General features: G+C 45.9%; 1 protein-coding gene across 1 annotated transcript in view; it reads left to right on the top strand.

Moving 5' to 3' along the window:
* The window catches only part of XPR1 (xenotropic and polytropic retrovirus receptor 1), a 96,049-nt gene that overhangs the window by 67,278 nt on the left and 2,922 nt on the right, over positions 1-25,849 (top strand). Inside the window, exons 5-12 of the mRNA XM_084291530.1 lie at positions 1,312-1,461; positions 2,512-2,595; positions 3,081-3,162; positions 7,968-8,155; positions 8,385-8,564; positions 12,090-12,255; positions 13,862-14,053; positions 25,470-25,636. Of these exons, the coding sequence (XP_084147656.1) occupies positions 1,312-1,461; positions 2,512-2,595; positions 3,081-3,162; positions 7,968-8,155; positions 8,385-8,564; positions 12,090-12,255; positions 13,862-14,053; positions 25,470-25,636 (1,209 nt within the window). The remainder of the gene's footprint in view (positions 1-1,311; positions 1,462-2,511; positions 2,596-3,080; positions 3,163-7,967; positions 8,156-8,384; positions 8,565-12,089; positions 12,256-13,861; positions 14,054-25,469; positions 25,637-25,849) is intronic.

Consider the following 25,849-nt stretch of genomic DNA (forward strand, 5'->3'; position numbering starts at 1 on the left):
TGCATAGATGGCACTTGGCTGTTCTCGTTCGGTGTCATCGCTGCAGTGCCATCGTAGCCCACGGTGTTTTTGTCAGGCCATGGGGGTGGCAGGATTTGTGGGCTCTGCTAATGTCATCACAAAGCCATATCAGTTCAGGCTGTGGAGCAGTCTCGGACCCAAACCAGCATTTTGTTGCATCTTACCCATTTCCAATTTATGAAATAGTGATCTGCTCTCCCTGGGGTGGGATGCTGGCTTTTCCGATAGAAAGTAATTAAAGTCTCTTGTCTGCAGTAATGCAGATCACTAATGCATTGGCTTCCTGCTCCCATCTCCCTAGCCTCATTTCCCCACCTATATGGCAGGGGTCTGGTATTAAATCACTCTGAGCATAATTAGATTGAAAATAATTTCAGCGAGTAGTTGGCGCCTCTCCCCGGGGTATTGGATTCTGCGATTTTCTGTTTTTCTTTCCAAGCTACTTTCTAAGCTTTTTTTGAAGTGACTCTTGCCACGGTCTGTCCGTGTTCCTGCTGGTGCCTGAAGGAAACACAGAGCCTTTCAAGAGGTGTTTTCTGTGCAATGAAACACAGCATTTCAAACACATCTCATCACAGCAATCGCCTGCTTTTAATGCAGCGTGGTGAGCTCTGCCTATCTTTGTTACTGCCCGTTACAAGAGCCTAAGGTCAGGGCTCGTACGTAACTTGGAAATCAACCATCATTTTTTCCCTTTAATGTGGCATCTTGTTCTTATCTCCTGTGTCTGCAAGCCTCGGCCAGTTTTGCAGGCATCATGCAATGTGCTTTGTGAGAGCGTGCTGTCAGGGGATGCACTTCTCAGGGCTTCACTTGCAGCGTTTAAACTTTTCACAAGTTTTCTGTTGTACCAGGATTTCTCTTTTATAATGTGCTTATTCTGCAAACTTTATTTGAAACCAAGAAGACTGAAAAAACTAGAAATCCATAGCCTAGTCTTTTCAGAAGGGGAAAAACCCTTGGAAGAATTAATATGTGCCTTGCTTTGGGGTAGATGCAACACACGTACTCTTTCTGCAGCTTTCTGTTTTTAAGAGCTCATTACTGCTCATGCAGAGACCAGGTGTAGTGCATGTGGGATATACGCAGTCTGGTACCCATGCAGAGAGAGCATTATCCTTTACAAAGGATACATAACTTTCTAATAAAGTGATAACACAAAAATCTTCCTGACCATAGATGCAGGAATTTTGATTCTTCTTATTCCTTGCTAGCGCTGGCATGTAGCCACATAACTTTCTTCTGATCTGACTGAGGCTAATGGCCAGTAACTGTTCCCCTTCCCTGCAGAACCTGAACTTCACAGGCTTCCGCAAGATCTTGAAGAAACATGACAAGAACCTGGAGACGACACGAGGGGCGGAGTGGCGGGTGGCCGAGGTGGAGGTGGCACCCTTCTACACCTGCAAGAAAATCAACCAGCTGATCTCCGAAACAGAGGTAAAGATGCTGCTCTGTGCACTGCTGCTTTAGTAACTAGAAAACAACGTGTTCTTCTTCACTATTGCTCCCCACAAGGTCTGCCTGTAGCCTGTATTCACCACCAAGGCAACTGTTGGTTGATTTTAAAGTGCCACTGATTTCTGGCATTGCTTACATGAATTTGTGTATGTTGTCTTGTCGTGGTTCCACTCGAGTGGGCAGCTCCTTCTCGATCACTCTCGTCCCCTGTGCTGTGAGGTCCCACTCACGGGATGCAGTCCTTGATGAACTGATCCGGCGTGGGCTTCCCACAGGCAGCAGCTCTTCCAGAGCTGCTCCAGATATGGGTCCGTACCACGGGGTCCATCCCTCAGGAGAAAACTGCTCCAACCTGGCTCCCCCACGGGCAGCAGCTCCTGCCAGGTCACCTGCTCCACCGTGGTCTCCTCCACGGGCTGCAGCATGGAACCCTGCTCCACCGTGGTACTCCATGGGCTGCAGGGGGACATCCTGCTTCACCATGGTCCTCACCACAGGCCACAGGGGACTTCTGCTCCGGCGCCTGGAGCGCCTCTCCCCCTCCTTCTGCACTGACCTTGGCGCCTGCAAGGCTGTTCCTCACTCCTCTCACTCTCCCAGCTGCTGTGTGGCGCAGCGTTTTTTTCCCTGTCTTAAATCTGCTCTCACAGAGGCGCAAAACAACATCACTTATTGGCTCAGATCTGGAAAACAGTGGGGCCCTTACCAAACATGGGGCAGCTTCTAGATCCTTCTCACAGAAACCACCCCTATGGCCCCCTGCTACCAAAACCTTGCCATGTAAACCCACTACATGTCTTCAGCTGGTAAATTTTCACTCTGAAAAGCTAAGACAGTGTTAGCTTATATCATATAATAACACCTAGATGCGTTATGGTAAACTTTTCATATCTTTGTTACAGTACATTGGAATAACATGGGGTGAGGGCTCAAATGTAACTTGAAAATTGACTTATTTTTTGTTTTAATGCAGTATCAGGTGTTTAGCATTAGCATGACCTTCTGCGATGTGTGTCTTTATCTCCTTAGGAAGTGGTGACCAACGAGTTAGAAGATGGGGACAGACAGAAGGCTATGAAACGTCTGCGTGTTCCACCTTTGGGAGCAGCTCAGGTGAGCAAGTTACATAGCTAAGCTGCTTCTGCAACTTGTCGAGGTGCCAAATTAGATTCGCATTGGAACAAAGTGGTGAAAACACATGGGTATGAGCATGCTCCACACATTGCAAGGAGGAGCATGGTCACGTGATCTGCTTTAGTTCTGGAAAATACAGAAATAATTTTTCCTAATGCATGCAGGCAAGGTAATGAAGGGATGAGATGAATAATAAAGGGAAATTTGTGCTACTAATAACGTATGCTTAGTGTTTTTGTGGTCTGGAACATTTTTTGAGAACCATTGAGCTCTGTTTCAACACGGCATGGCATCAAGATAGGCAAAAATATTACACAGCCTTTTCAGTGCTGCACTTCACAGAGAAAGAGTGCAGTCAGAGATGATTATTGTATCCCTGATTTTAAATTTACTCTGCAAATGAATCTAATTTTGCTGATAAACCTGTTCAATCCCCTTTAACTCCACCATTGCTTTGTTCACAGCCTGTACCAGCCTGGACTACATTCAGGGTTGGATTGTTCTGTGGATTGTTCATTGCACTGAACGTGACTGTCATACTTTCAGGTGGGTATCCTCAGCAGGAACCCTTTGGCTCCAAAGCTCCAGTGTGGATACGTTCTTGTCACTTAGTGGAGACCTAGATCTGAGCTGGGTGGTCAGCATGTTCTGGGTAAAATCACTTGGAGTCAGAGCACACTGCTGTGAATTGTTAGGGCTGCATAGGTTATGTCTTTCTCACGTTACTTACCTGGATTTTGGACTTGGAATGTATTGTGATCTGTTTTCCTTGTTTCCTCCTTACTCGTGGAGGGATATTCTGGAAGTGCAAAATCCATGTCTAAAGACTTGGGTTACTGTTCTGTAAGCACACAGTCCTCTTCCACCTTGAGAGGTGTTTGTAGAACTTAACTTTTGCATAGCACTGGTTCCTTACAGAGAATGAGAACAGACATATAGCAATGTGAACACCTTGCCACTTGGCACATTTTCATCATGACACGTGGCAATGGCACAAAGCTGTGCCAGGGAAGACTCAGACTGGACATTAGGAAAAAATGTCTTTACCATGAGGGTGGGCAAACACTGGAACAGGCTTCCTAGCAATGCCCCAAGCCTGTCAGTGTTCAGGACACATTTGGTTAATGCTTTAACTTTTGGTTAGCCCTGAAGTGGTCAGGCAGGTGGACTTGATCTTTTTAGGTCCCTTGCAGCTGAGCTATTTTATTTTATTCTATTCTGTGTAGAAAGTTGTGGGATTTCAATGACTGTTGCTTATTAATGGAATTAATTGAATCTTTCTTGTTGGCAGATTTTGGCAAGGTTGTTTAAAAGCTAGAATAAATTATCACGTATCTCAGACTTTGGTTTTATTCTGTTTTGCTCCGTCTGAGTTTGAACTTTCATTAAGAGTAAAAACTATGTTGGTACTCCAGATACACTGCTTCATCAAAAGCAGCTTTACTAATTGTGTGTGTGATTTCAGTAGCCTTGTACCTTGCTTAAGCAGTGCAAAGGAAAATCAACATATAAACTCTTGTATTAGGGAAGCCCATGTCTGTGCTTTGTTTTAAAAGAATAATTAAATATTTATAAAAAATATAATCAGATATTTCTGTAATTGGATCCAGCCTCCTGGGATAAAATTTATCTGTTTTTAGCTGTTTGCAAATACTTCCCTTTTAGTCTTTCTGTGGTAGAGGCAGAAAGTTGACCCGTCTGTGAAGGGTCCACTGAATGTGTAGAAGCTGTTCTTTATTCATCATATCTTTTGTTTGTGTAACTTGCATGTTTGATCTCTGTGAGGTGCAAATAGGACTGACGCCTGATATGTTCATTTTATCGCAGTAGTAAGAATGAAAAAGTGATACAGTTGTGAGAATGAATTCATAAAAATGATTAAACCTCTAAAGCAGATCTTACTAAACTAGTGGAATAATTGGTATGTTTGTATCAGCAGACATGATCTGATATCTATAAGTTACTGCAGATATTGGGCAAAAACTGTATTCTAACTACAAATTTTGTTTTTAATTGGATATTACTTGCTAACCTCTATGCTACTTTTGCCAATTTGTTTTTATGATTTGATTGATTAAAATAGGGTTTTAGAGTTGTATGTGTAGAATCTGTAAAACAGCATTAGAACATGACCATGAGTAGTAAACCATATCAACAATGCCTGAGCTTTAGGCTGGACATTAGGAAGAATTTCTTCATACAGAGGGTGGCCAAGCACTGGAGCGTGGTGGAATCCCCATCCCTGGAGGTACTGAAGAGACGTGAGGACGTGGCACTGAGGGACGGGGGTCGCTGGTGGGACTCAGTAGGTTGATGGTTGGACTTGATGATCTTGAAGGTCATTCCCAACCTAGATGGTTTTATGATTCTATGATTTTAAAAGTAGAACAGCATCATTTTATAGAGATAATTTGACAGTCACCTGGGATCCATTGAAGGCTGCAGCTGCTACAGGTGGATCCCAGGGAAGTGTCTCCTTCAAGCATAAGTTTCACCGTTTCTGTATCAGCCTCACTGTTCTGTTGCTGTATCAGCCTCTGTTTCTGCCTCACTGTTTCTTTATCAGCTTTACTAGCTGCCAATTTAATGTGTAATTGGGGTTGAAAGGCCGCGGAAATAAGTGTATGTTTTATTAATCAGAAACCTACAAGACTGCACACAAAATCTGAAGACAAGTTACTGCTCGTGCTGCAGCAGTGCTCTGTCTCTGGTTTGGGAAGGAGCACGGTGGCAGGGCAAGCTCTGAGCTGGAAGAACGTGGCTGTGCAGTGGCATTTGCGTGACTGAGTGTAAAATCTCTCCGTGACAGTAATGACTGCATCAGGGAAGTGGTGTGGGTCTTTGTCATCGGGCACTCACGGTCTTAGGGTACTCACATGGATGACACTTAGCCTTAGTTAGGTGAGTAATTTTGTTTGCAAGTTATAAAAGGAATGCGCAGAGATATATTAAAACACATTTGAGGCAAGACGAGAGCCTGCATGGTTCGGTTGTGGTGGTGTTGGGGTTGTCACCAGGGAGATCTTCCTCTGAACACCTCGTGAGGAGCCCGCATCTGCCGTTTGGTGTCAGTTACTGAAGGGGCGAGTTAATCCAGTGTCACGTACCTGCTGACGTGGGGAAGTGACTTGATGTGTGGTGTTGGATTTAAGTGGAAACGAGAGATAAATGGAAAATCTCTCTGCCTTGGGGTTGGGTACAGACCTCAGGGCTGCGCAATGGGTTATGTTGGAGCTGTGGTCTTAATCTGCTCCTGTATCAGCACAGCTTCTCCCGAGGGAAAGCGTGCTGATGAGAGGCCGGGAATGCAGAGTTAAAGCCTCAAGGGGCTGGGGTGGGCGGTAGCTGCAAAGCAGGACAGTTTCCCCCAGTTCTTCTGCTTCCCTCAGGCCAGATCCCTTCCTTTATTTGCCTAAGCAGAAATGTCTGTAAACTCAAATACAAAATAAAAAAAGGAAAAAGTCTGAATTTTCAGACGTGGTTGAAAAATGTTTCATAACTGCACCTTAGCTCTGTTCTCCACTGATGTGCCTGTTACCAGACGTTGTGTTTTTCCACCCTCAGTCTGACTAGCTCAAGCTACACAGAAGGTGATGCAGGAGGAGGAGGTGTGATTCTTCACCCTGAGATGCTGGGGAATGCTTTCGGTTCTCATGGCACTCGAGATGGTTCCTCCCACCCAGACTGGCCCCTTGTGGTTACTTCTTTTGGCTGATAGCTGGCGTAAACGTGTCCGTGCTGCACCAGTTTGAGGCCTTGTAAGGCTTTGCTGGACAAAGCCCACAAAAGCCTTGCAAGCTGGTCCTTGAGCTTCTTCTGCCAGACCGTGTAGCTGTGGTGAAGAACATGGTTAAATTAGGAGATGTGAGAAAGGAATCACATCTAGACCTTACACTGGGGAAGCTGTGCTAGGTAGGGCCTTGGTTTCGGAGAAGGGCGTACACAAAAATACAGCATCTGTATTTCCACAGCTCAGCTCAACGCATCGTTCCATATCTGCTTTTTCTCCAGAATCAGCTGCTGTTCAAGTGCTACAGTTAGGATCCTCTGCCACCCTGGGAGTGAAGAAACAAGATTAGTGGTGTTGGCTGTGGAGAGCACATGCTATATTGTTGTGTTGAAGTGTGCTCACCACAGGATAAACCTTTGTCTTGCTGTTCTGTCTCAGATAGCACAGCGTATCTGTTCTGGTCTCTCTGGGAGCTTTTGCATTTCTTATTCGGTATTTTAGGGCTACTGTGTCCTGTTTGTAAGCAACTGGAGGCATTTCAGATGTGCTTTTGTAATTCTGTACTTAAGCCTCATTTCTTTCAGCTTCTGCATGTTTGTCATTTCTGTCCAAACTTGGACTTTTCTGCCTGAATCCAATACTCGCTTTAGGTTATAAGTTTAAAGCAACTGTTTGTCAGTCATTGTTCCTTGCACGATTTTCCTCCATAATTTGATGTGATAGAAAGTACAAGTGAAGTGTCTTACAGATACGCTTTCTGTGAAGAAAAGTTTGAAAAACTTGGGGCTGTAATTCAGGCAGGAGGGTTGTGAAAATAAATTCTCAGCATCAATTCTGTAAAAGTGCCTGTTCTTTTCTGCTTTTAAAAGGCATATGGATGAGGAATGCTCAGTGAAAGCAAAATAGAGGGTTTGAACACTTGTATTTCAGCTGTGTTTTTCTCATAAAACTCAGATCAGGCAATGGAGGGACCGTATTTTGCAAAGGGGCTTGTGCTAGAAAAGCTGCTGGTTTAGAGTGCAGCTGCTCATTGTTTGAAATTAAGCAAATCTGTTTTCAGAACCCTGTAGACCGAACAAAGGAAGAAACAGACTTCCCATATTGTTGCCTTGCGTTGGATATTCTGTTTGGGTGCGGCTGGAAATTATATTGCTGGCTATGAATATGTATTACATTACAGTTGTATGGACTTGGGTGATCAGGCACAGTTTAGCATTGTTTTAAATGCTGTAAATTGTACTTCTTGGTTTTGTGGGGAGCTGAAATATTTGTATCTCGGTCTGTTGAGATTTCTTCTCCATTAAATCAGAACTTTTAAGTGAATATAGAGATGATTTATGCTAGCGCTGTCCCTTGTGCCTGTAGTGTGAGACAGGGGACTTGAGATGCTGTTAATGACCTGACTGCAGAAGCTGGAGAGCAATTTTTCCCCAGAATAGTCATAAATCCTCTGACAGATGAGGCAAAAAGTCCTCCAGCTGCTATATGAGTTACAAGTGTACCCTGTTTCCATGGGCTGGAGCTGAGTGTCTGAGAACCAGCAGGAGGAAGTGGAGCACAGGTTTGATTTGTGGCATGCCTTGTGCTATCATTATGGCTGTTTCATCTTTTCCTTTGTCAGGTGTGGCTTTTATAGAAGGACCAAATGTGTGGCCACTGGTGAGAATCTATCGAGGTGGCTTTCTCCTGATAGAATTCCTCTTTCTCCTGGGTATCAACACGTACGGCTGGAGACAGGCTGGAGTGAATCATGTCCTCATCTTTGAACTCAATCCCCGCAGCAACTTGTCCCATCAACATCTCTTTGAGGTAAACAGAGCAGGTTGTTAGGAGTGGCTGAGCTGTGCGTATCAGGAGGATAAATCCTGCACCATTTCCTGGCAAGGAATTGTAACACAATTAGAAGAGGAAGTTGCTGAAGTCTGATTAGATTACAGGATTGAGCACTGCTCTCCCTTTTCTTATAATGAGAGCTCATTGTAGGATTTGGAGTTATTTTTTTCACAAGGTATCTGCATTTTTTTCTGTCTTTCTGTAGATTGCTGGATTCCTGGGGGTTTTGTGGTGCCTGAGCCTGCTGGCATGTATATATGGTAAATTCACCTACATCCCTATGCAGGTGAATCCACTCATCTTGTACGGCTTCATGTTGCTTTTTCTCATCAACCCTACCAAAACCTTATATTACAAGTCCCGTTTTTGGCTGCTCAAACTATTGGTAAGTCTGAAATCTGATTTTAAAATAAATAAATAAGAGATAAAAAGCTGTAGCTGAGCTGTAGCAGTTGAAATATATACAAATATCACTAATCTTCAGGAAAGAGGAGTGGTATGCCTTTGTACGTGTGTATTTATAGAGCAGACCTGATAAGGTATTGACTGCAAGGATGGGGTTACTGAAACAACTTCTGCTTGTCCCTACAAGTGTATTATTATCTTATGTTGCAGGTAGTTGCTCGTAATCTTCACATATGCAGCTGCATATAGCTTTGTCCCTTAATGCAGCAGAATGGTTTGGTTAGGGTTGTAGGGCCCTAAGGCACAGCTGCACAGGTGCTTCTCAGCCCCAAATGGGAGAGTGCCAACAAAGAGAGGTTCACTGGTGGAGAGGAAACCTTTGCAAAGGTTGCTGCTTCTCAAATTATGTTCACAGGTTGTTTTTTTCAGCAAATCTGTTGTGGTCTTACACAAAATTACTCATTTAAGACCCAGCTTCTGTTTTCCTGGAAAATTAAATGTAAATACGCGTGCTGTATCTGTGTTCCAGTTGTAGGTGGGAATCCAAAAGAACAGCTTTCAAACTTGTTGGATGGCTCTTCAGTTTCTTCAAAAACAGTTGTTTCATGTGTTCGTCCCAACCCTGAATGTCCTTTTAAATTAACTTCCGTCAGTTTAGTTCCCTTGATACCTTATTCTTGCTAGAACTGCTCTGAGAGCATTCAGCAGAAGAGAGTTGGGCTGGCTGACGTTATCCGTAGAATCATTTTAATGCCAATTAAGACGATTAACTTTATCTGGAACATGACAGAGATGAAATGTAGAGTCACGTTTCAAGCGTGTGCTTGCATTTCTACACACACCTAGTTAACCTCCGTGCGCTTACCTCTGCTATTTGATTTCCTAGGTTTCTACTGTGTCAGTTTCTCCCTTTTTGCCTTCCAGCGTTCAGCCACCTCTCACAGACGTACCTTTTAGTCCCAAGCCTCATTAGTCTTACTGCTGTCCCTTGGTGTTAGGGGAAGTACCGGCAGCGGTCTGTGTGAGCAATATCTGTGCTAATTTACCTTAATATCTTAACAGGGTGAGATTCTCAGTCTTCACAGAGCTTCACAGCACCTTCCCAGTACCTGCTCTCTCCAGACTATGCAGCAGTGTGCAGCACAGACGTGTCTTTAATGTGCAGAGGCCAATTCATCCCGAGGTTTCCTGGGGAGAAAAGCTTCATCAAAATGCAAGATCACCTTAATGGTGGAAAATGACACAGTACTTCTGTGTGTCAGGGGGAAGGGGAAAAAAGGCCAGACAGAGCACATAGCTGTTAGGCTTTTCTAATTCTTATCATATGAAATCGGCTGGCTGGGTGTATTTTATTTCTTCTTTTGCCAGCAGCTATCTGGGTGCAAGGAGGTGTAAATAGTGCAATTCCTAGAAATGTACTGTTTGCCCAAATTTTGATTTGATGGGTGTTTGTCTTCACATTTCATGTGCTTCATTTCTGGCCAAAATGGTGTACTTGGCGTAGCAGAGCATTATTGGTACCTCCAGTTGTTCTAGGACCAAATCAGGGGGATATTTCAGAGCTAGGAGGCTTTCTGCATCCACCTGTGCTCATCACCTGCTTGTTGCAATTTGTGAGTGGGATTTGATTTGATAATCCATGAGGAAATGCAGTTTACTCCTTCATTGATCTTCCTCTGGATGAAAAAGTTATTTAGCTCGTAGTGAGTTGAATTCCTGTGCCAGACCCTTCTCTCTTCCTTACGTGGCATCCTGATCATGTGAGCGTTCTTTGCTTCTGCTGCCAGGCGAGGAGCCTGCTGAATGCACTTGTGTAGGCTGAGGGGAGCAGCTCGCCAAGAGGAATCAGATCAGAGCGCAGAGAATGGCATAGCATCCCCATACCGTCCTCCCTGCAGGGTGCTGGAATGGGGAAACAACTGCAGGGAGCATAGCTGTGCGAGGTGAAAGTCTAGGAAGTGTTCAGCTCTAGCTCAACATCTCCTGTCTCAGCGCTTAGCGAAACTGCAGTATCAGCACCAGAAAGTCTGCGCTTGGGTTGTGGAGCTGTGCAAATATAATCGCAATCGATCGCTTGAAGTTTAAGTTTGTCCCTGGCTCCTGGTGTTTCATGCCTTTATTCTCGGAGCCCATCTTCACCAGAGGGTGTTGCAGGCACTGCTGAGCTGGGAAGGTTGTTTGTGCAACGGGGATTTGCCAGCAGGCAGTGCTGGCACCCTCTGACTGTTGGGTTGTGCCTGGGGCAGCGTGCAGCAGCCCTGGTCAGAAACCACAGTGGGGTTAGGAGCGTTCAGACAGCAGCTCCCATCCTTGGGGAGCGTTGGGTGGAGATAGCAGGGCCTTGCTGGGTTAGGGAGGATGGACTTCTTGAGGACGGGTGCTCTGCCTTCTCTCATCTCTGCAGAGGCTGCTCCACAACAGGACTGCATTCAAAGCAGAGCTCCCTAACATTTGAGCTGTTGCACTAGGCGCTGTCCTACCAAACACAGTGCTTTCTGGGTCAAGGTCCCTATCTGCAGTTCAATGCCACGAAGTCCTGATCCCTTATTTGGCTTTGAAATTTAGGACCAGAGCCTTGAATTGGCATTCTGGGCTGGATGGGAACGTGTCAGTCCTTTCCTGGGTTCCTGAAACTGCGTGCCTTTAGGTTAATAAGGAGAGCAATGTAAAGACCAGTGTTAGCCTGTGCTTTCATTAATGTAAAGGTTCATAAATCTCTGAACTACAGGATGATGCTGGTGCTGTCTCTTGGAGAAATTGGCTGTTAGTAGCTATAACTAACTGGGCAGGGAGAGCTGTAATCAAAGGTAATGGACCATGAAAACCGTCTGGTTTGAAAGTGGCAAAACTGCTGCTGCGGCTTAGAGGGAAAGTGGACTGGGATGGAGATGGAGTCTAACTGACACTTAATAGGATTTCCTCTGCTCTTTATTTAACTCTTCCTGTGCTAGAGGGCTTGGGAGATCCAGCTGAGTAACAATATCCACTGGTACAGCTTCTAACACCAAAGAACAGCTCGAGTTAAGTAAATTGGGCCACGATCAGATTAATGGCCAAGCTGTGGGTCTGTAAGCTAACTGATACTAAGTGTGAGGCAGAAGATAAACGTGGAAGACGTCAGTAGATACGACATAAATGCCTGAAAGGAAGTGCTGGTCAGCATGAGGATCAGTTGGAGGAGCAGAGCTCCTACACAGAGACCCCAAGTTTCTGGGAAAGAGCTTGGTTGGAGGAGGCTGGGCTCTTCCAGTTGCGGAAAAAATATTAAAAAAAAAAAATCAGGGAGTGAATAGGAGAAAAATCAGATGTCTGAAAGGAGGAATTTTATTTGTACTTCAAGCAGAGAGACAGTTATCTTTCTTTTTTCAGCAGGAGCAAAAGGTCAGCAATAAATCTTGAAGCGTTTCTGTTACTTCCATATTTGTTCAATGCTGCAATGTCCTGCTGCTGCGGTGAGGTGTCTTTGCCACTGTGTCATATGAATTATTCCTTTTTCTCTTGACAGTTTCGAGTGTTCACGGCTCCCTTCCACAAAGTAGGCTTCGCAGATTTCTGGTTGGCTGATCAGCTCAACAGCCTGGTCGTGATACTCATGGATCTGGAGTACATGATCTGCTTCTACAGCTTCGAGGTTCAGTGGGAGAACAATGCTGGACTTCTGGCAGATACAGGTAGAGAAATGTGGACGCCCCTGCGGATGCTGTCAGAATGACCTGAAAAGCACCAAGCAAAGCCACTTCTTGGGCATCTGTGTTGAAGAGGCCTACCAGTGACATAGGAAACTAAAATAATTGACGTTCCTTGTAAACATGCCATTAGAGATTCTACCGTTTCTTGCTTCCATCCAGAGAAATGGCATTTCACATCCATGTTTGTTCCCTAAGCCAGTTGTTTGGCCTGACTTGCGTATTCGTCTGACTGTAGGCAGAGCACTTCTTGACTGGAAGGACAAAACCCTTTTCCTGGCATTGTTTTATTCAAGTCGTTTAACCATGTATTTGCTTTTAGCCTGTTGCTTAGCATGAAAATGGGTTGTGTAAGGCCGTGAACCACAATGTTTTGTGCTGTAGCCTGGTTCTTACAGGCACCATCACCATATCCTAAAGCAAGAGAGGATGGAGAAACTTCCTTAGTTGGTGCTGCCCCTTATTCAGTTAGGGTTGGTGCTGCGACACCAGGGTTGTTGATGCTGTGCCTCTCTCCTTTCTAGTCAGAAGAGCCCCGGAGTTGGCAGACTTTGGCCTTCCAGTCACAAAATAGTCCCTGGCTCCTACTGGATCAGGCTGTTTTCTTTCCACTTTAAGCAGTGACTGCTGGCAAATTGTGTTGTCTGATGGTGTTGACACTTGCTATGAGAGATTGTGGTATGCTTCGATAAGCATCAGTATTTGCTTTGTTTTTCCAATCTGATCTTTCTCTTCCCTTTAAGACAGTGTTGGAATTAACTATTTATTTATTAAAAAAAAAAAAAAAGTTATAAAACAACTGAGTGGATAATGGTTTGTCCTCCAAACACTGCAATAACAACATAGTGCTTTGGAATAATTATCAGCTAATGAACCTGTCTCCATTAGTGTGAGTAGAAACAAACATTTGCTAATCAGTGGGGTGTTTATTTTAGAGGTAGTTTCCTCTCACCCCAGTTGCTCAAGCTGTGGTCAGGCTATGCCCTGTCTTTGTTTAAAATACTAAAATAAATAATAATAAAGAAAGTCAACAAAAATAAGAAAAAAAAATACTGAAAGCTGTTTTTTCCTATTATAATATGCAAGAAAAGTTAAAAATGGGTCAAGGACATCTTAGACAAAGTAGTCTTTTTGAGTTGTCCTGCTGGGTTTAGGAATGCTCTCCCATTTATGCACAAAAATTCAGTCGAGAAGGCCGTGTGTAATTCCATCTTTAATTTGGTTATTCGCAGCAGTGCCAAAAGCACAAAGTAAATTTAAAAATAGATTATTTCTAATCTTCTTGCATGTTAATTACACTGGCAGCAGTGAAAGAGTTAGAAGATTATCTGTCTGGATGTGTTATTGATGTCACGTCACCTGAATAGCTGCAAGATAGCGTAAAGGGCATCGGAATACTCTCTGAGTCTCTTGCTGTTCTGAATGTGTGTGCATGTACGTGTGCAAGTTGCAAACGTGTGCATGCACAAGTACAAGATGTGGATGGGGCATTGCACTCTCAGGTACACTGGTACTGCTCTGACAGAAAGGAAGACAACAGGAGTTGTTAAACTTACTGACTCTGTATCCCTGATGCTTTTTTTTCTTGCAGAAGATCAGATTTGCTACAGCTACTCCTACGGAGTGAGAGCAGTTGTCCAGTGCATCCCTGCTTGGTTGCGATTCATCCAGTGCCTGCGCCGTTACCGCGATAATAAACGGGCCTTTCATCTGGTTAATGCTGGAAAATATTCCACCACCTTCTTCGTGGTGACATTTGCAGCCCTCTACAGCACTCACAAAGGTATGGGTTACTTTGGAAAGTCATTTACCTATCAGTCCCTGCTCCTTTTGCTTTTCAGGACACACACTGGAAGGAATCCTGGTGGACAACTCAGTCACTTTTTTACCAAGTTAGGCAGAGTGATAGCAGTATGAAAACACAGCATTGGTTCTTTGCATTTAAATCATTGTATTTTGGGGTTCTGAGTTGGTTTTCCATTGGTGGCTCTGTGCTGTGAGGAGTGGTTGTGGTGTGTACTTGTTTAAATCTCCCACATGCAGCTTCGGTGCAGCCAATATGTCTTACCAGGCTTTTCTGTTTAGTAGAACATCTTGGGCTAAGTCATGGGATTTTCCTCTTACGTGGGAGAGGAAATTCATGCTTTGAAGCATGAATTTGTCTTTTGGCACCTGTGAAATATCTCAGTGGAAAGTCAAAGGGCTGCCTAGCTTGCAAAGAGTATTTTAAGATCTTCCTTTGGGTATTTTTTGCATACGCAGTGTACTTATAGCTGTGATTCAGGAGTGTCAGAAAGAATGTTCAGGTTTCTCTCTCAAAAGGAGGAAACTGAAATAAATACCTGTCAGTTCTTGCTGTGACGGGAGGCTGGATGGGGGATGGATAAGGAAAAGGAGGATGTAGGAAATTCTTCTCCCTTGGCTTTCCTGAACAGCTAAAGTCAGTCTATCATTCCTGGACACAGGGGGATGTTCACAGTGCTGGGAAAATGTCCTCTCTGGATTTTTCTGCATGTTTTTATCCATGTTTTTTCTGCAGCTGGCAGGGAGTTGTTTCCAATCCATTTAACTGCAGATTGAGCTCTGATCCCTAAGTTCCCCATCTCCCTGGAAACGACAATTACTTGATTCTGCTCTTGTTCTGAAGGAAAAAGCTTTTAGTTTCTGCACTTCAGGCAGTCGCCCTGCCTTTCATTGTTCTGACGCCCTAAAAGCTGTATTCTTTCATTTGAAAATATACGCCTCCTATATCTCCAGGAATTAGCAGCTACACACACTGGTGAGCAACTACTTATCCTGAAATACGGTTGGGGCAGGGCAGGGAGAGGTGTTCAAGGTGTGCTTCTACTTAACCTGCTGGTTTTGGGGAGGGGGAGCAGGGTTATTAGAAACCTTCCTGTGGCCAAGAAATGGCTGTTTTCAAGTCACACATGTAATGTTTGCCAAGCCTGGTGTCCTAGTGGCACAGAAACGCCCTGGGGCGAGCTGAAGGTTGGAAGTCGGGCGCTCTGCATCCAGGTGCACGCACGAACCCGCCGAGGGAGCATCCCTGGCAGATGGTGTTGCAGCTCATCGCCTGGCTCCTCGTGCATCTCCTTCCTGCTGCCACAGCCGCAGAGCTTGCTCCCATTTGAAGTTGCTTGCTCGGTGCCATCCTGCAGCTCCTTGCTCCCAGCCCTGCAGCCCCGTTAGTCACAGCTGCTAAGCCGCGAGATGAGACAAATACAGATTGCCTGGCTGCAGTCGGTGCTTCTACGTTTTATATACAGTGCCTGCTTTTAGGAGCCTGATGAATGCTTCTCCCTCGTGTGGGGGCACCCTGGAAGAGCCTCCCATGGGCAGGCTGGGGTAGGTTTGTTTGGAACAGGAGGAAAACCAGCATCTGTCAAAACGTCCTGTTTAAGAACTTGACCTCATCTTATCCCCTTGAGGTTTGTGTCTGTGCCAGTGCTGCTGACCCTTGTTCTTGTCGCTGCCATACACAACTGCTGTCTGCTCCTGGGATCTGGCAGGGAGTGGGCTGTAATGAGGTGTTTATGAGCCTTGCATGGGCTTGTTCCAGCTGCCGAGAGACCTTGGTGACTCCCAGCTTTGGTCTGTCCCGTTCTGTTAGTGGCAGTCGATAGCACATAGCTGCTGGTATCATGCAAAAAAAATTTGGAAGCTTCCCCGTGTTTGGAAATTGAACGTTCGCACAGCTTTTGCAAATGTCACCGTGCCTGGACTGGCAGTGATTTTCAGAGTGCTCCCTGAAGACCTTGCTATGCCTTGTCAGCCCTGCTGGCTTATTCCCATGCTGCCACAAATGCGCTTCCTAGTGTGCTGGATCTGTTATAACTTCTTTCTTTGGTTAAAATCTGTTAACATGTTATCTGAGCACTTTGCTTGGATTTCCAGTTCTTTCTCAACTTGGAGTCAGATGGGCTGTTACCGAGTGTTTACGATGTTCCTGTTGGAAGCAGAAGCACTGCTCCCCCACGCTTTCTGTCTGCCTAAGTATAGCAGAGACAAACACTCATCTCTTATTTACAAAACAACTGTTGGGGCTAGGGATGTTTGCTGCTAGGAACAAGCACTGCCCAAAGCAAGTGTCAAATTGGTAAAGATCCTTGCTACTTGGACCTGTTCTAAATTTCAGTGAGTAATGAACCTGTTAATTGCTGTTTTAACGAGAGTTTTATTTAAACAGACTTTCATGCCTCTGTTTGCAAGTCTATGACTTATAAGTCTGGAATGACAGCTTTCAGCTGCCAGGAGAAGAGGGTAATTTGTGGCCTTTTCTTGGGAGGTCAGGTAACGTACACCAGCCTGTTCTCCTTGGGAGTCCTGGGGAACATCACAGCCCTCTGGGGAGGGTTGTCTTCCTCCCGGAGTCAGAACAGTGAATAATTTGTAGCTGCTCTGCAATTTTTCAGTTTTGTGGCTGCCAGCTGCGTGAAGATGGACGGTGTGGTTGGGAGGGTTTGTCAGCGTTGAAAGCCAGCTAATTCGTACGGAGCGCGTTCGTGGCGTTGTTGTGCTCTGTTTTCACAGACTGCTTGGAAAACAACTTGAGCTAAACAAATGTCGAAATGCCACCTTGTTACGTGTGGCTGGTGTATGCAGCATATGCGGGACTGCCTTTTCCCAACCTGCTGTAGGTTTGTAAGGTTCCTCCCTGTCCTGGTGGTACTGTAGGCTTTGGACTGGCATTTCAGTTTCCCCAAAGGATCACTGTTCAAGACCTCATATTGCTTGGCTGGTGCGTTCTTTCTTCCCGTAGAGAAGCCTTTACTTTTCTTCCTTCTGATTTGGATGCAAAATGCAACTTTCTCTGCTCTTTGCAGTTGTAATGAGAGACCCAGTAGATACCCAAGTCAATCCTGTTGCGTCTCGTCTCCCAGACTGGCACTCTCGCAGTGCTGGAATCCAGCTTGTTTACAGAGCTCCCTCCGAGCCAGCATCTCCTGAGTTAGTGACTCTTAAGCGAGAGCCCCGTACCGGGGGACTCGAGCAGGCAGCGGCTGCGTGCACGAGCGCTAACTCGAGCCATCCGCTTTGCCGCCAGCTCAGGAACACGACCGCGTTTCGGGGAAGACAGCGGGAACCAAAGGGCAACTGTTGCTAAGCTCCCAAAGGAAGAATTCTCAGTATTTTTATATCGCTCAAAGGAATGGGAAGCAAAGGCCGTGTTCTGTAAATATAGTCCTCCGGGATATGTTTGCCCAGGCAAATGAGGCAGATCTGTAACTCTAAGCGACCCAGCAACTGCAGCCTGTGCCTCCCTGCGCAGCCGCGGCGCGGCGGAGCAGCCACCTCTGTCCCCGGCTCTTCCTCCCCTTCCTCTGCCTTTTAGCACTGGCAGTGCCAAGTGGTTCACCCAGAGCTGGCCTGCTGAACGTTGCAGTGCTTCAGGTAACCCATACAGAAACCTGGGTGCCTCCGGGGAAACAAGCCATTAAATCCCAATGCTTCAGATCCAGCGGTTGTATTTAGGAGTTTGGCTCCTACTGTAACACATCAAGAAGCAGTGCAACTGGAGTTGTGTTGTGCTAGGAGAGTGCTGAGCATCGTGCCTGACACATGCACTCACTTTGTTCTTTGTAAAATGTAACGCCTCCTGCTTTTTCCTGCTGCCTCTCATTTTTCTCGTCTTGGTGCTTTTTGCTCCCGTGGTGTCATCTGAAATACCTGGCTCGTGTAGAATACAGATTTGGCTTCCGTGCTTGAATAACTAAGCGTCTTCAAGTGCTTCCATCATTTTCTTGTTTCGTGTGATTCGCAGTTGGTGTGAGCGTTTGTGTGCTTACCTTGACTTTTCAGGAACATGGCAGTGAGCTCAAGTACAACTGCTGGCTTAAAATTGACTATATGGGATTTTATCTTGTAACTGAGGGAAGGATGTAGTGGTTTATGTGAAGCTTCCATCGTCAGTGTGATTCACACCCCTTATTCCATGAAATCATTGTGGCGTGGGTGGTACCCAGCTGTTTAATGACCTCTGATTTAATCCAAAGCTAAGCCATGTGTCCTGGGAATTTGTGCAAGTGTCTCTCCTTCCGTACCACTCCCACACCCTTAATAGATACCCCAGATAAGACTGCTGGACGTGAGCTGCCATCAGCTTGGAAAAGCAGTGGAGAACTCCCGGGTCTAAGACAATTTAATTGCCACACAATTTCTCATTAAACAGTGCAGGACACTGACAGTAACTGCACGGGGCTGCTTCTGTAGCTCAGTGCTTCCACTTGCGTTCTCAGCATTGCTTCAGAAGCAGCCATCCTGCCGCAGTGATGTGTAACTCCTTGTGTCTTTGCTTTTGTGCTTTTTTTTTTTTTTTTTTTTTAAGCTAGCATAAATGAAAACTCTGAAAGTCGTTGCCTTACCTAGGAATAGAGATGTGACCTGACAAGGCAGGAGCCATCATCCCTAGATTAATGGGCTTTTGCAGGAAGGTGTTGGACCGTCTCTTACTCATGGGGAGGTTCAAGCAGGCCGGAACAGATGAAGATGAATGGGAAACGTGCTGCTGTTTGGAAACCTAGCGGAAGGCTCCAGGGCTGGTTCAGGTCTCACAGCGGCCCCCCACTCCTCATTAATCACGGTGGTTGAAGCAGTTCCCAGCAGTCGTACCGGGTGCTGGAGCTGGAATGGATCGCTGCTTCTCCCATGGTCGCTCCCACCACAGCCCAACTGTGCCATCCATCACCTGGATGGATGGATGGATGGATGGATGGATGGATGGATGGATGGATGGATGGAGGGGGGAGAGGATGGTGGCAATACTGAGCATCACTGGCAGCTGCTGGAGGATACCTGACTGCATCTCAGCCCTGCTGAGAATTGGCAAGGCAAAATAAAAGGGCATTTGGAGTTCAAGTGCAAATTTTTAGTGGGAAAAAAGACTTTTTCGTGGAAGGGTGAAAAGAAAGACTTTTTTCAGAAGGGTGAAACCAACAAACAGCATTTGTGGGATCCTCTTCCCCGGTTATTCCTTGTGTGTCGGTACAAGAGCGCTCCTTCCCCTTGTAAGAACAGCTGTTAGCACTGTGGCAAGCCAGATCGTTGGATTTAGGTGTCACAAGAGCCTTACAGGGTGCTTAGGTTGTCCTCTTGAAGTAAAACAAACTTTGTACTGGGATTAACTGTCTTCTTTCTTAGCAGTGGCTGCTTTTGTGCAGCGTGCCTTAGCACGGCACACTGGCAGCTCCATCAGGGTGATTATTTGGAGCCGAAGTGCACAATGTCTTGTCACTTTGCTGTGAGCTAGGATGCATTTTTGTCTGAAACCCTGTCATCCCATGCCCAGGAGGCCTTCGGTAACGAGTTGTGTTCATTAGCCAGTCTTTCAGATCCTTTCCGTCAGAGCGGTGGCAGTGTCATTAGCGGAGAATTTGAGGCGTTGCCGTGGGCAAACATTTCCATCCTGGCCTCCGACCCCATCCCAGCTCTGCTGATGATCTCTGCGGCACCGTGAGCAAGCCTGACCCCCAACGCCGCCTTGTCAGCTCCTCTAATTGCTCGGCCAGGGCTCCAGGTACCTGGGGATGGAGCAGGGACACGCGAGGAGCACCCCCGAGCGGGCTGGGTGCGATGCCTGCGCTCAGCACGGGCTCAGTTTTTAGGCAGGGCGCTTTCGGGAGCTGCCACGGCCCCCTGAATGTCAGCACAAATGAGGCGTGAAATCCCACAGGGAAATTTTCCAATGCTTTGTAGGCCTCTAAATGTCAAGTGGGATGCTTCCCTCTGCCAGCAGCCGAGCTGTGGGGGAGAGGCACCTCGGCACCCTACCAGGAGAGTGATTCATTCATGTGGTTCCGAAACCTGCAGCTGCGAGGTGCATGGCCACGGCCGGGGCTTTGCGAGGGGACTGACGGTGCCGTTTATATCACTTAATGCAGCTTTGAATTAATGGTGATTGGAGAAGCGAAAACGCTAATGAATAAGTAGAAAGGATGGCCTACCCATACCTCATTTCATGGGCACTTAAGAGGGGGAAGCCTGGCTTTTTTTTTTTTTACTTAATGGAACATATTAGAAGAAGCAACTGACTGCATCACAAGCAATTTACCTTCCAAATGAATGCAGACCTGGAGTTCTCTGGTGCTGCAGAAATCTAGGAGGTGCAATAATCCATCTTTCTTTTTCTTTTATCACTTTTGCATTTGGAAGGAATCTCTTTGGGGATCTCAAAGTACTATAGAGGTACCAGATGACATTGTGTCCCAACCCCCATGTTGTCCAGTGACAATATAGGCCCTGATTATCACACAAATTATTTTTGATTGTGAATGCAGACATTCTTATTAGCGAGACCACTGGCTAATGGTTAGATTGGAAACCCCATCCTCAAGGTAGCTGTTAAAACACCCCCCCAGTATCACTTCTCAAACGTGAGAGAAGATGCTGGAGGAAGAATCTGATCAAATCTGTCAGCAGGGAATGATAATGCATCCTCCAGTTTGCAATTAAATCACGTTTCTTTTGCTTGTGAGATACAAGCAATGAAATTACTCTGTCTTTAAATCAGACACGGTTGCATTTTCTACAATGCAAACTAGCAGAGCTTTTTTTTTTTAGTGAAAACAGGATTTAGGGATTTCCCTGTTTTACAAACGCAGAATCTAAAATAGAAGAAGAAACGAGAGGTTGCCTCCTGACAGCTCTTCACCGTGCTATCTTTTGCTACTTTGCTTTAAATTGTGCCTCGAGGCTGTGGGAGAGGTTTGCAGAGTCTAAGAAGGTTGTTCATACGAAGGGGTTGGTGTTTGACAACGCCTGTCAGTGCACGATGGCGCGTCCTTGTGCTCCTTGCAGTTATTTGCCTTTTCCCTGCATTAAGTCCACGGCCGTGTCATATCTCTGCCATTGATCCGCATGAAATAGAGGTGCAAGCAGGCTGGGGGGAAAGGGAGCACTACTGCTATCCCTTCATTAATAGTTATAATTACCGAGGGATCAGTCAGGCTGCGTTTCAAGCCATAAGGTTGTGAGATAAGTGCTTTGGGATGCCGTTCTGGTGGCAGTTCTCGGGGAGGTAAGTCACTTTCAGCCTTCGTGCTCCTCCCTTTGTATGCTGGGATGGAGATAAGAGGCACGCATCACCCACAGCCTCGCTGGTAACAGAAAGTACATGCTCAATTTTTATAGTATCTCTCATCTAGCACGCTGTAAATCTTTTATTATTTTTTTTCGTTGTTGTTTAGGTTCTGCTTAAATCTGCAATCGAAAGGCTAGCCATCAAACGAGACTGGCTTTGGTGTGCCTTGATCAAGAGGTTTTTAATTCATGCTGGAGGCGGAGCTGCTCCGGCACGCTCAGCGTTGTATGGTGTAGCAGGGCTTACCTGCTATGTTTCCTGATAACCTCAGACTTCTTACAGCTTTTATCACAGCTTTCACCATCAGCAAAAACCACAGCCGGCTGCAGCGGCTGACACACCAGGAGTGCTTATCAAGGGCCATTGTGCTCTTATCCAGGTCTTCAATAATACATGGCATTGATTTTTGCTGTGTTGAATACTATATAGTGTTTACATTCCCCGGAATAATTCAGCAGGGTAAACAGATAGTATTCTTTGGAAGTAAAGTCAATATTAACTGCATTCAGGATAGTATTTGCTGTCTATCTTTGATGGAAAGCGACCTTTCTCTTGCCTGTGTTTGGAAGGGGCTATAATTTCTGCACAGTATTGTTCTCTCAAAATGCTAGTCAGATACTGTGTCCCCTGTGGCTGGTTTTGGTATCGAAGATATTTGTCTATCAGCAATTTTTGCAGGCAGTAAATTCTGCTGCTGCACGTGCCTTTGGCTGTTTTCCTGGTCTGTGGCCATTCACAGCTCCAGTTCAAAGGTTGAAGCCTTCCATTATTCATCCAGTTGACCTTCTGGGGCAATTTGTGGGTGTATTTGTGCAGAGTATCTGCCGGAATCGCCTTTTACAGGGTAAGCTGAGGATGCTCATGGCAATTCTGCCTGTGTTGAAGGTTGTAAGTGGTCCCTGCAGCGTGCTGCTTCCCATCATCTGCAGCAAGTGGGGATGGCATGGGTGTCACAGCAGGACAGGGGACTGGAATAGCCCCGACACAGCTGAACACCTCCAAAATGCAGACATGCTCATCTGAACATGCATTAAAAGGATGGGCTAAACCTGCACCTGCAGCGCTGCGTGCTGTGTTTTTGTGCTGATGGTGTGTTGTCCTGCCAGGGCTGTTCTGAATAACTGTGTGCCTGGGGATGTTGCTGCATGGTGGAGCCTCTGGTACAAAGGTCCTTGGGTCCTTGTGCTCCTCCAGCTCGGTGGGCTGGCAGTTGTCCTGCAAAACGCTTTCTGCAGGCCATGGCATTTTACAAAGCTGGGTCTTTTTCACTTCTTGGAAGTGCTGAGACCTACCAGGTGTCCAGCACGCTCCTGTCGTCCGTGATGCTCCCCAGTGGTGTTTTTGGTGGATTTTGGCACGTCATTAAACAAATTAAAAAACGGGATGAAACAGTTCCTGTTTAAATAGACCCTGACATCATCACACGTGTACACAGCAACATATTGCTCCTCCAGAACAGGCAGGCAGTAGATGGAGCCTCTGGGCAGAATATGAATGCCTTGATTTCCTAACCCCCTGAGCAGGGCTGAAGAGGGCCACTAGGAACAGCCAGTGGAGATTGAGATATAATTGCTTGCCTAGAGCAGTAACATATTTCTGTACACCAGCAGAATACCAATGAGGACAGAAGGAAGGAAGGTATCAAGCAGAACTGCAGGCAGGAGGAAAAAGAAGATAAGTGATTAAAGGAAGGGACTCAAAGGCCAAGGATGAAGACAATAGGCTTGTTCTGATGAGAGCGTTTTACCAGGGAGTGATCTGGTTTTGTAAGGGAGTTTTTTAGGGAGCTGAATGCAGTGCAGAGCTGGTGGGGGAGAAAATAGGCAGGAGCAAGGGGCATGGGGCTGAGAAAGGGAGCAGGAGCCAGGATAGCCTAACGGGAAGCAACCACGTCCTTTTGAGTTTGGTGAGGTTGGTGCCACAAGATTTCTACTGGGCCTTTTACTTTCTGGCACTCTTCTTTCTGGGAATTGCACATGCTCACCTGTCAGGCAGTTTAAGCTTAAGCTGCATGAATGTTTTTAATTACCTTCCTAATTGGCAATTTAGTGTACGGTTTTGTTAGCTCTGTTTGCATACATGTTAGCCCTTACATACTTTGAGACAATGTTCTGGGGCCAGACCATCCATCCCCTCCATGAACAGAGAGCAGAAAAACACCAAAGGAGCATCCCAGCGATGCTTGGCTGTCCTTCAGCACTGCAGGGCATGGCTGTGGATGGCACTGCCAGCACTGCCTCCCACGTCTCTCTGAAGGTGTGCAGTTTCAGTTTATTTTCATTCTGTCCTTAAAAACAAACAAACAAAACCCACAAACCAGCAGGAGCCAAGCTTCAAGCCTAAGCTGCCTGTAGGAAGTATGCAGCCTCCGGGGTAGTTTGGAGCATTTTAGGTGTTTTAAAGCACTTAACCCCTTAACTGCCTCTCTGAATTATTGTTTGGGATCTGGTAGGGGAGCTGAACATGGAGATCTAATGAGCTAAAAATAACAGAGGAAAGCACAGCCTTAGTGTCTGAGTCACAGAACATCAGCATCTGCCTTTTCTTCCGTATGAAATGACGTAGGGGAGGCTTTGGAGGAGCTGCTGGGGGAGGATGAAATCTTGCAGTAGAGCCCTAACTGCTAAGCCTCAGCCTGAGCCCTGTTTTGTAGGCAACTGCTCTTTGAGAAGGACCAGGAGAGGAGGTTTTAGCAGCAGCATTAATGTAGCTGGGCAGCAGGGTCGGACGGAGCTGCAGGGAGAGGAGGGCTGCAGTGCAAACACTTCTGGCCTTACACAGAAGCAGGAAGGCTGGCCAAAGCTGTAGAGCTGAAGCAAATCTCTCGTCCTTTTCCTCTGCTGATTTGAAGCTTGGCTGCAGATAGGCTTTGCTGCATAAGTGGTTTTAATAGGTTTGCTGTAGGGGATGTGTTTTGAAAAGGGAATGTGTGTGTGTATTTGACCTATATCCTGCACGTCGTGTCCAGGGAGCCTGAAAGGCGTAATGGGAAGAATGTGCTCTTACACGATGCCTCTCATTTTCACCTCCATTAGTTTTATCGGGCTGCTGCAGCACGTTTATATCACGGCTGTTAAAAAACAGAAAGGGAAGGAGAGAGCAAATTGCCCTGTTGCTCCATGTGAGATCAGCTTCAGGGATTCTCTTGGTTTAAAGCCATGTATATGGAAAACAACACTGTCAGTATGGCATCGGTTTTGCACTGGAGGCATTATTGGCTTTTTTTTTTTGTATTGGAAGTGCTGCTGGCTTTGTTAGAAGGAATCAGAGGACGGGCAATCTCAGCCGCTGCGCAGAAAAGACTGCTAACAGCAGAGAGATGCAGTGTCTCCGCCTGGTGAAGCATCCTAATCTTCTGTTTGCATGAACTTTATGACCCAGATTTGCTAACTGAAGGCAAACAAAGTGATCAGCTCTGTTTGTTTTTTGCCCAGCTGACTGATGTAAGGAAATGCAGAGGGATTGAGAGGGCAGCGCAGCCTTTTCAGGCGGCAGCAGGGAGCAGCTTAGTTACAAAAACATATCCACAGGTGAACAAACCTTGGTCCCCCCGTCCTGTGTCACTCTGTAAGGGTAATCAGAACTCTTTGTGGTTTATACGTACACGTATTGCCTTCTTTTTGCTTATTTTCCCTGTCACCACAACCTCTGCTAGCGGAATTCCTGTCCTGTCCATCTGCTTTCAGGCTGTTAGAGCATTAATTTACTGTTCCCATTTGTGCAAACTCAAATACACTCTAACAAAATCCCCCTAACTGAGCATTGCCTCCTTGCGTTATCCTTTGTACAGGCCCGTGTTCTTTGTGAAACACGGCCCTCAGCTTCCACCTGCTGTTCGGAGTTAGAATGACAGGTCTGCTACGAGTAGGAAATAAAAATGTTAACGCATGTTTCAATTCCAGGTGCAAAACGTTGAATGAATTTAAAGTGCAATTTAAATTACAGTATAAAGCCTGTCCTGGTAAGGCTTTCGGTTGGTTTCAGGTGAGCTAGCCTGGTTTTCTACAAAGGTGAATAAAAGGGGTGTTACTTTCCCTGGTGGAGTCAGCCAATTTATCACTGTTTTAAGAAGCAGTCTGCTGTAAGATGTACAGAAGTGTGCTGTTCTTCTCTTTTGCAGCTAAAAACCACAGCGACACCCAAGTGTTCTTCTACCTGTGGATTATCTTCTATTTCATCAGCTCTTGCTATACGCTCATTTGGGACCTGAAGATGGACTGGGGTCTCTTTGACAAAAACGCTGGTGAAAACACCTTTCTCCGAGAAGGAATTGTCTACCCACAGAAAGTGCGTATACGGCCTGCTCTCGTGCTAGGGAAAGCCTTTAACTTTTTAACAAGACCTGAGCACAGAGCATGTTGCAGTTGGCTTCCTGAAAGCTGTGCACCCTGGTTTTCTAGCAGCAGAGGTCATTAATTCAAAGAGATCGTTTCACACCGTTCACGTTTCTGGTGGCTAAGACACAAGTTCTCTGTCTTTATGCTGCCTCTGTAACAAGAC

The sequence above is a fragment of the Netta rufina genome (assembly GCF_964035555.1).
Source record: "Netta rufina genome assembly, chromosome: 8".
In the NCBI taxonomy this organism is placed as follows: domain Eukaryota; kingdom Metazoa; phylum Chordata; class Aves; order Anseriformes; family Anatidae; genus Netta; species Netta rufina.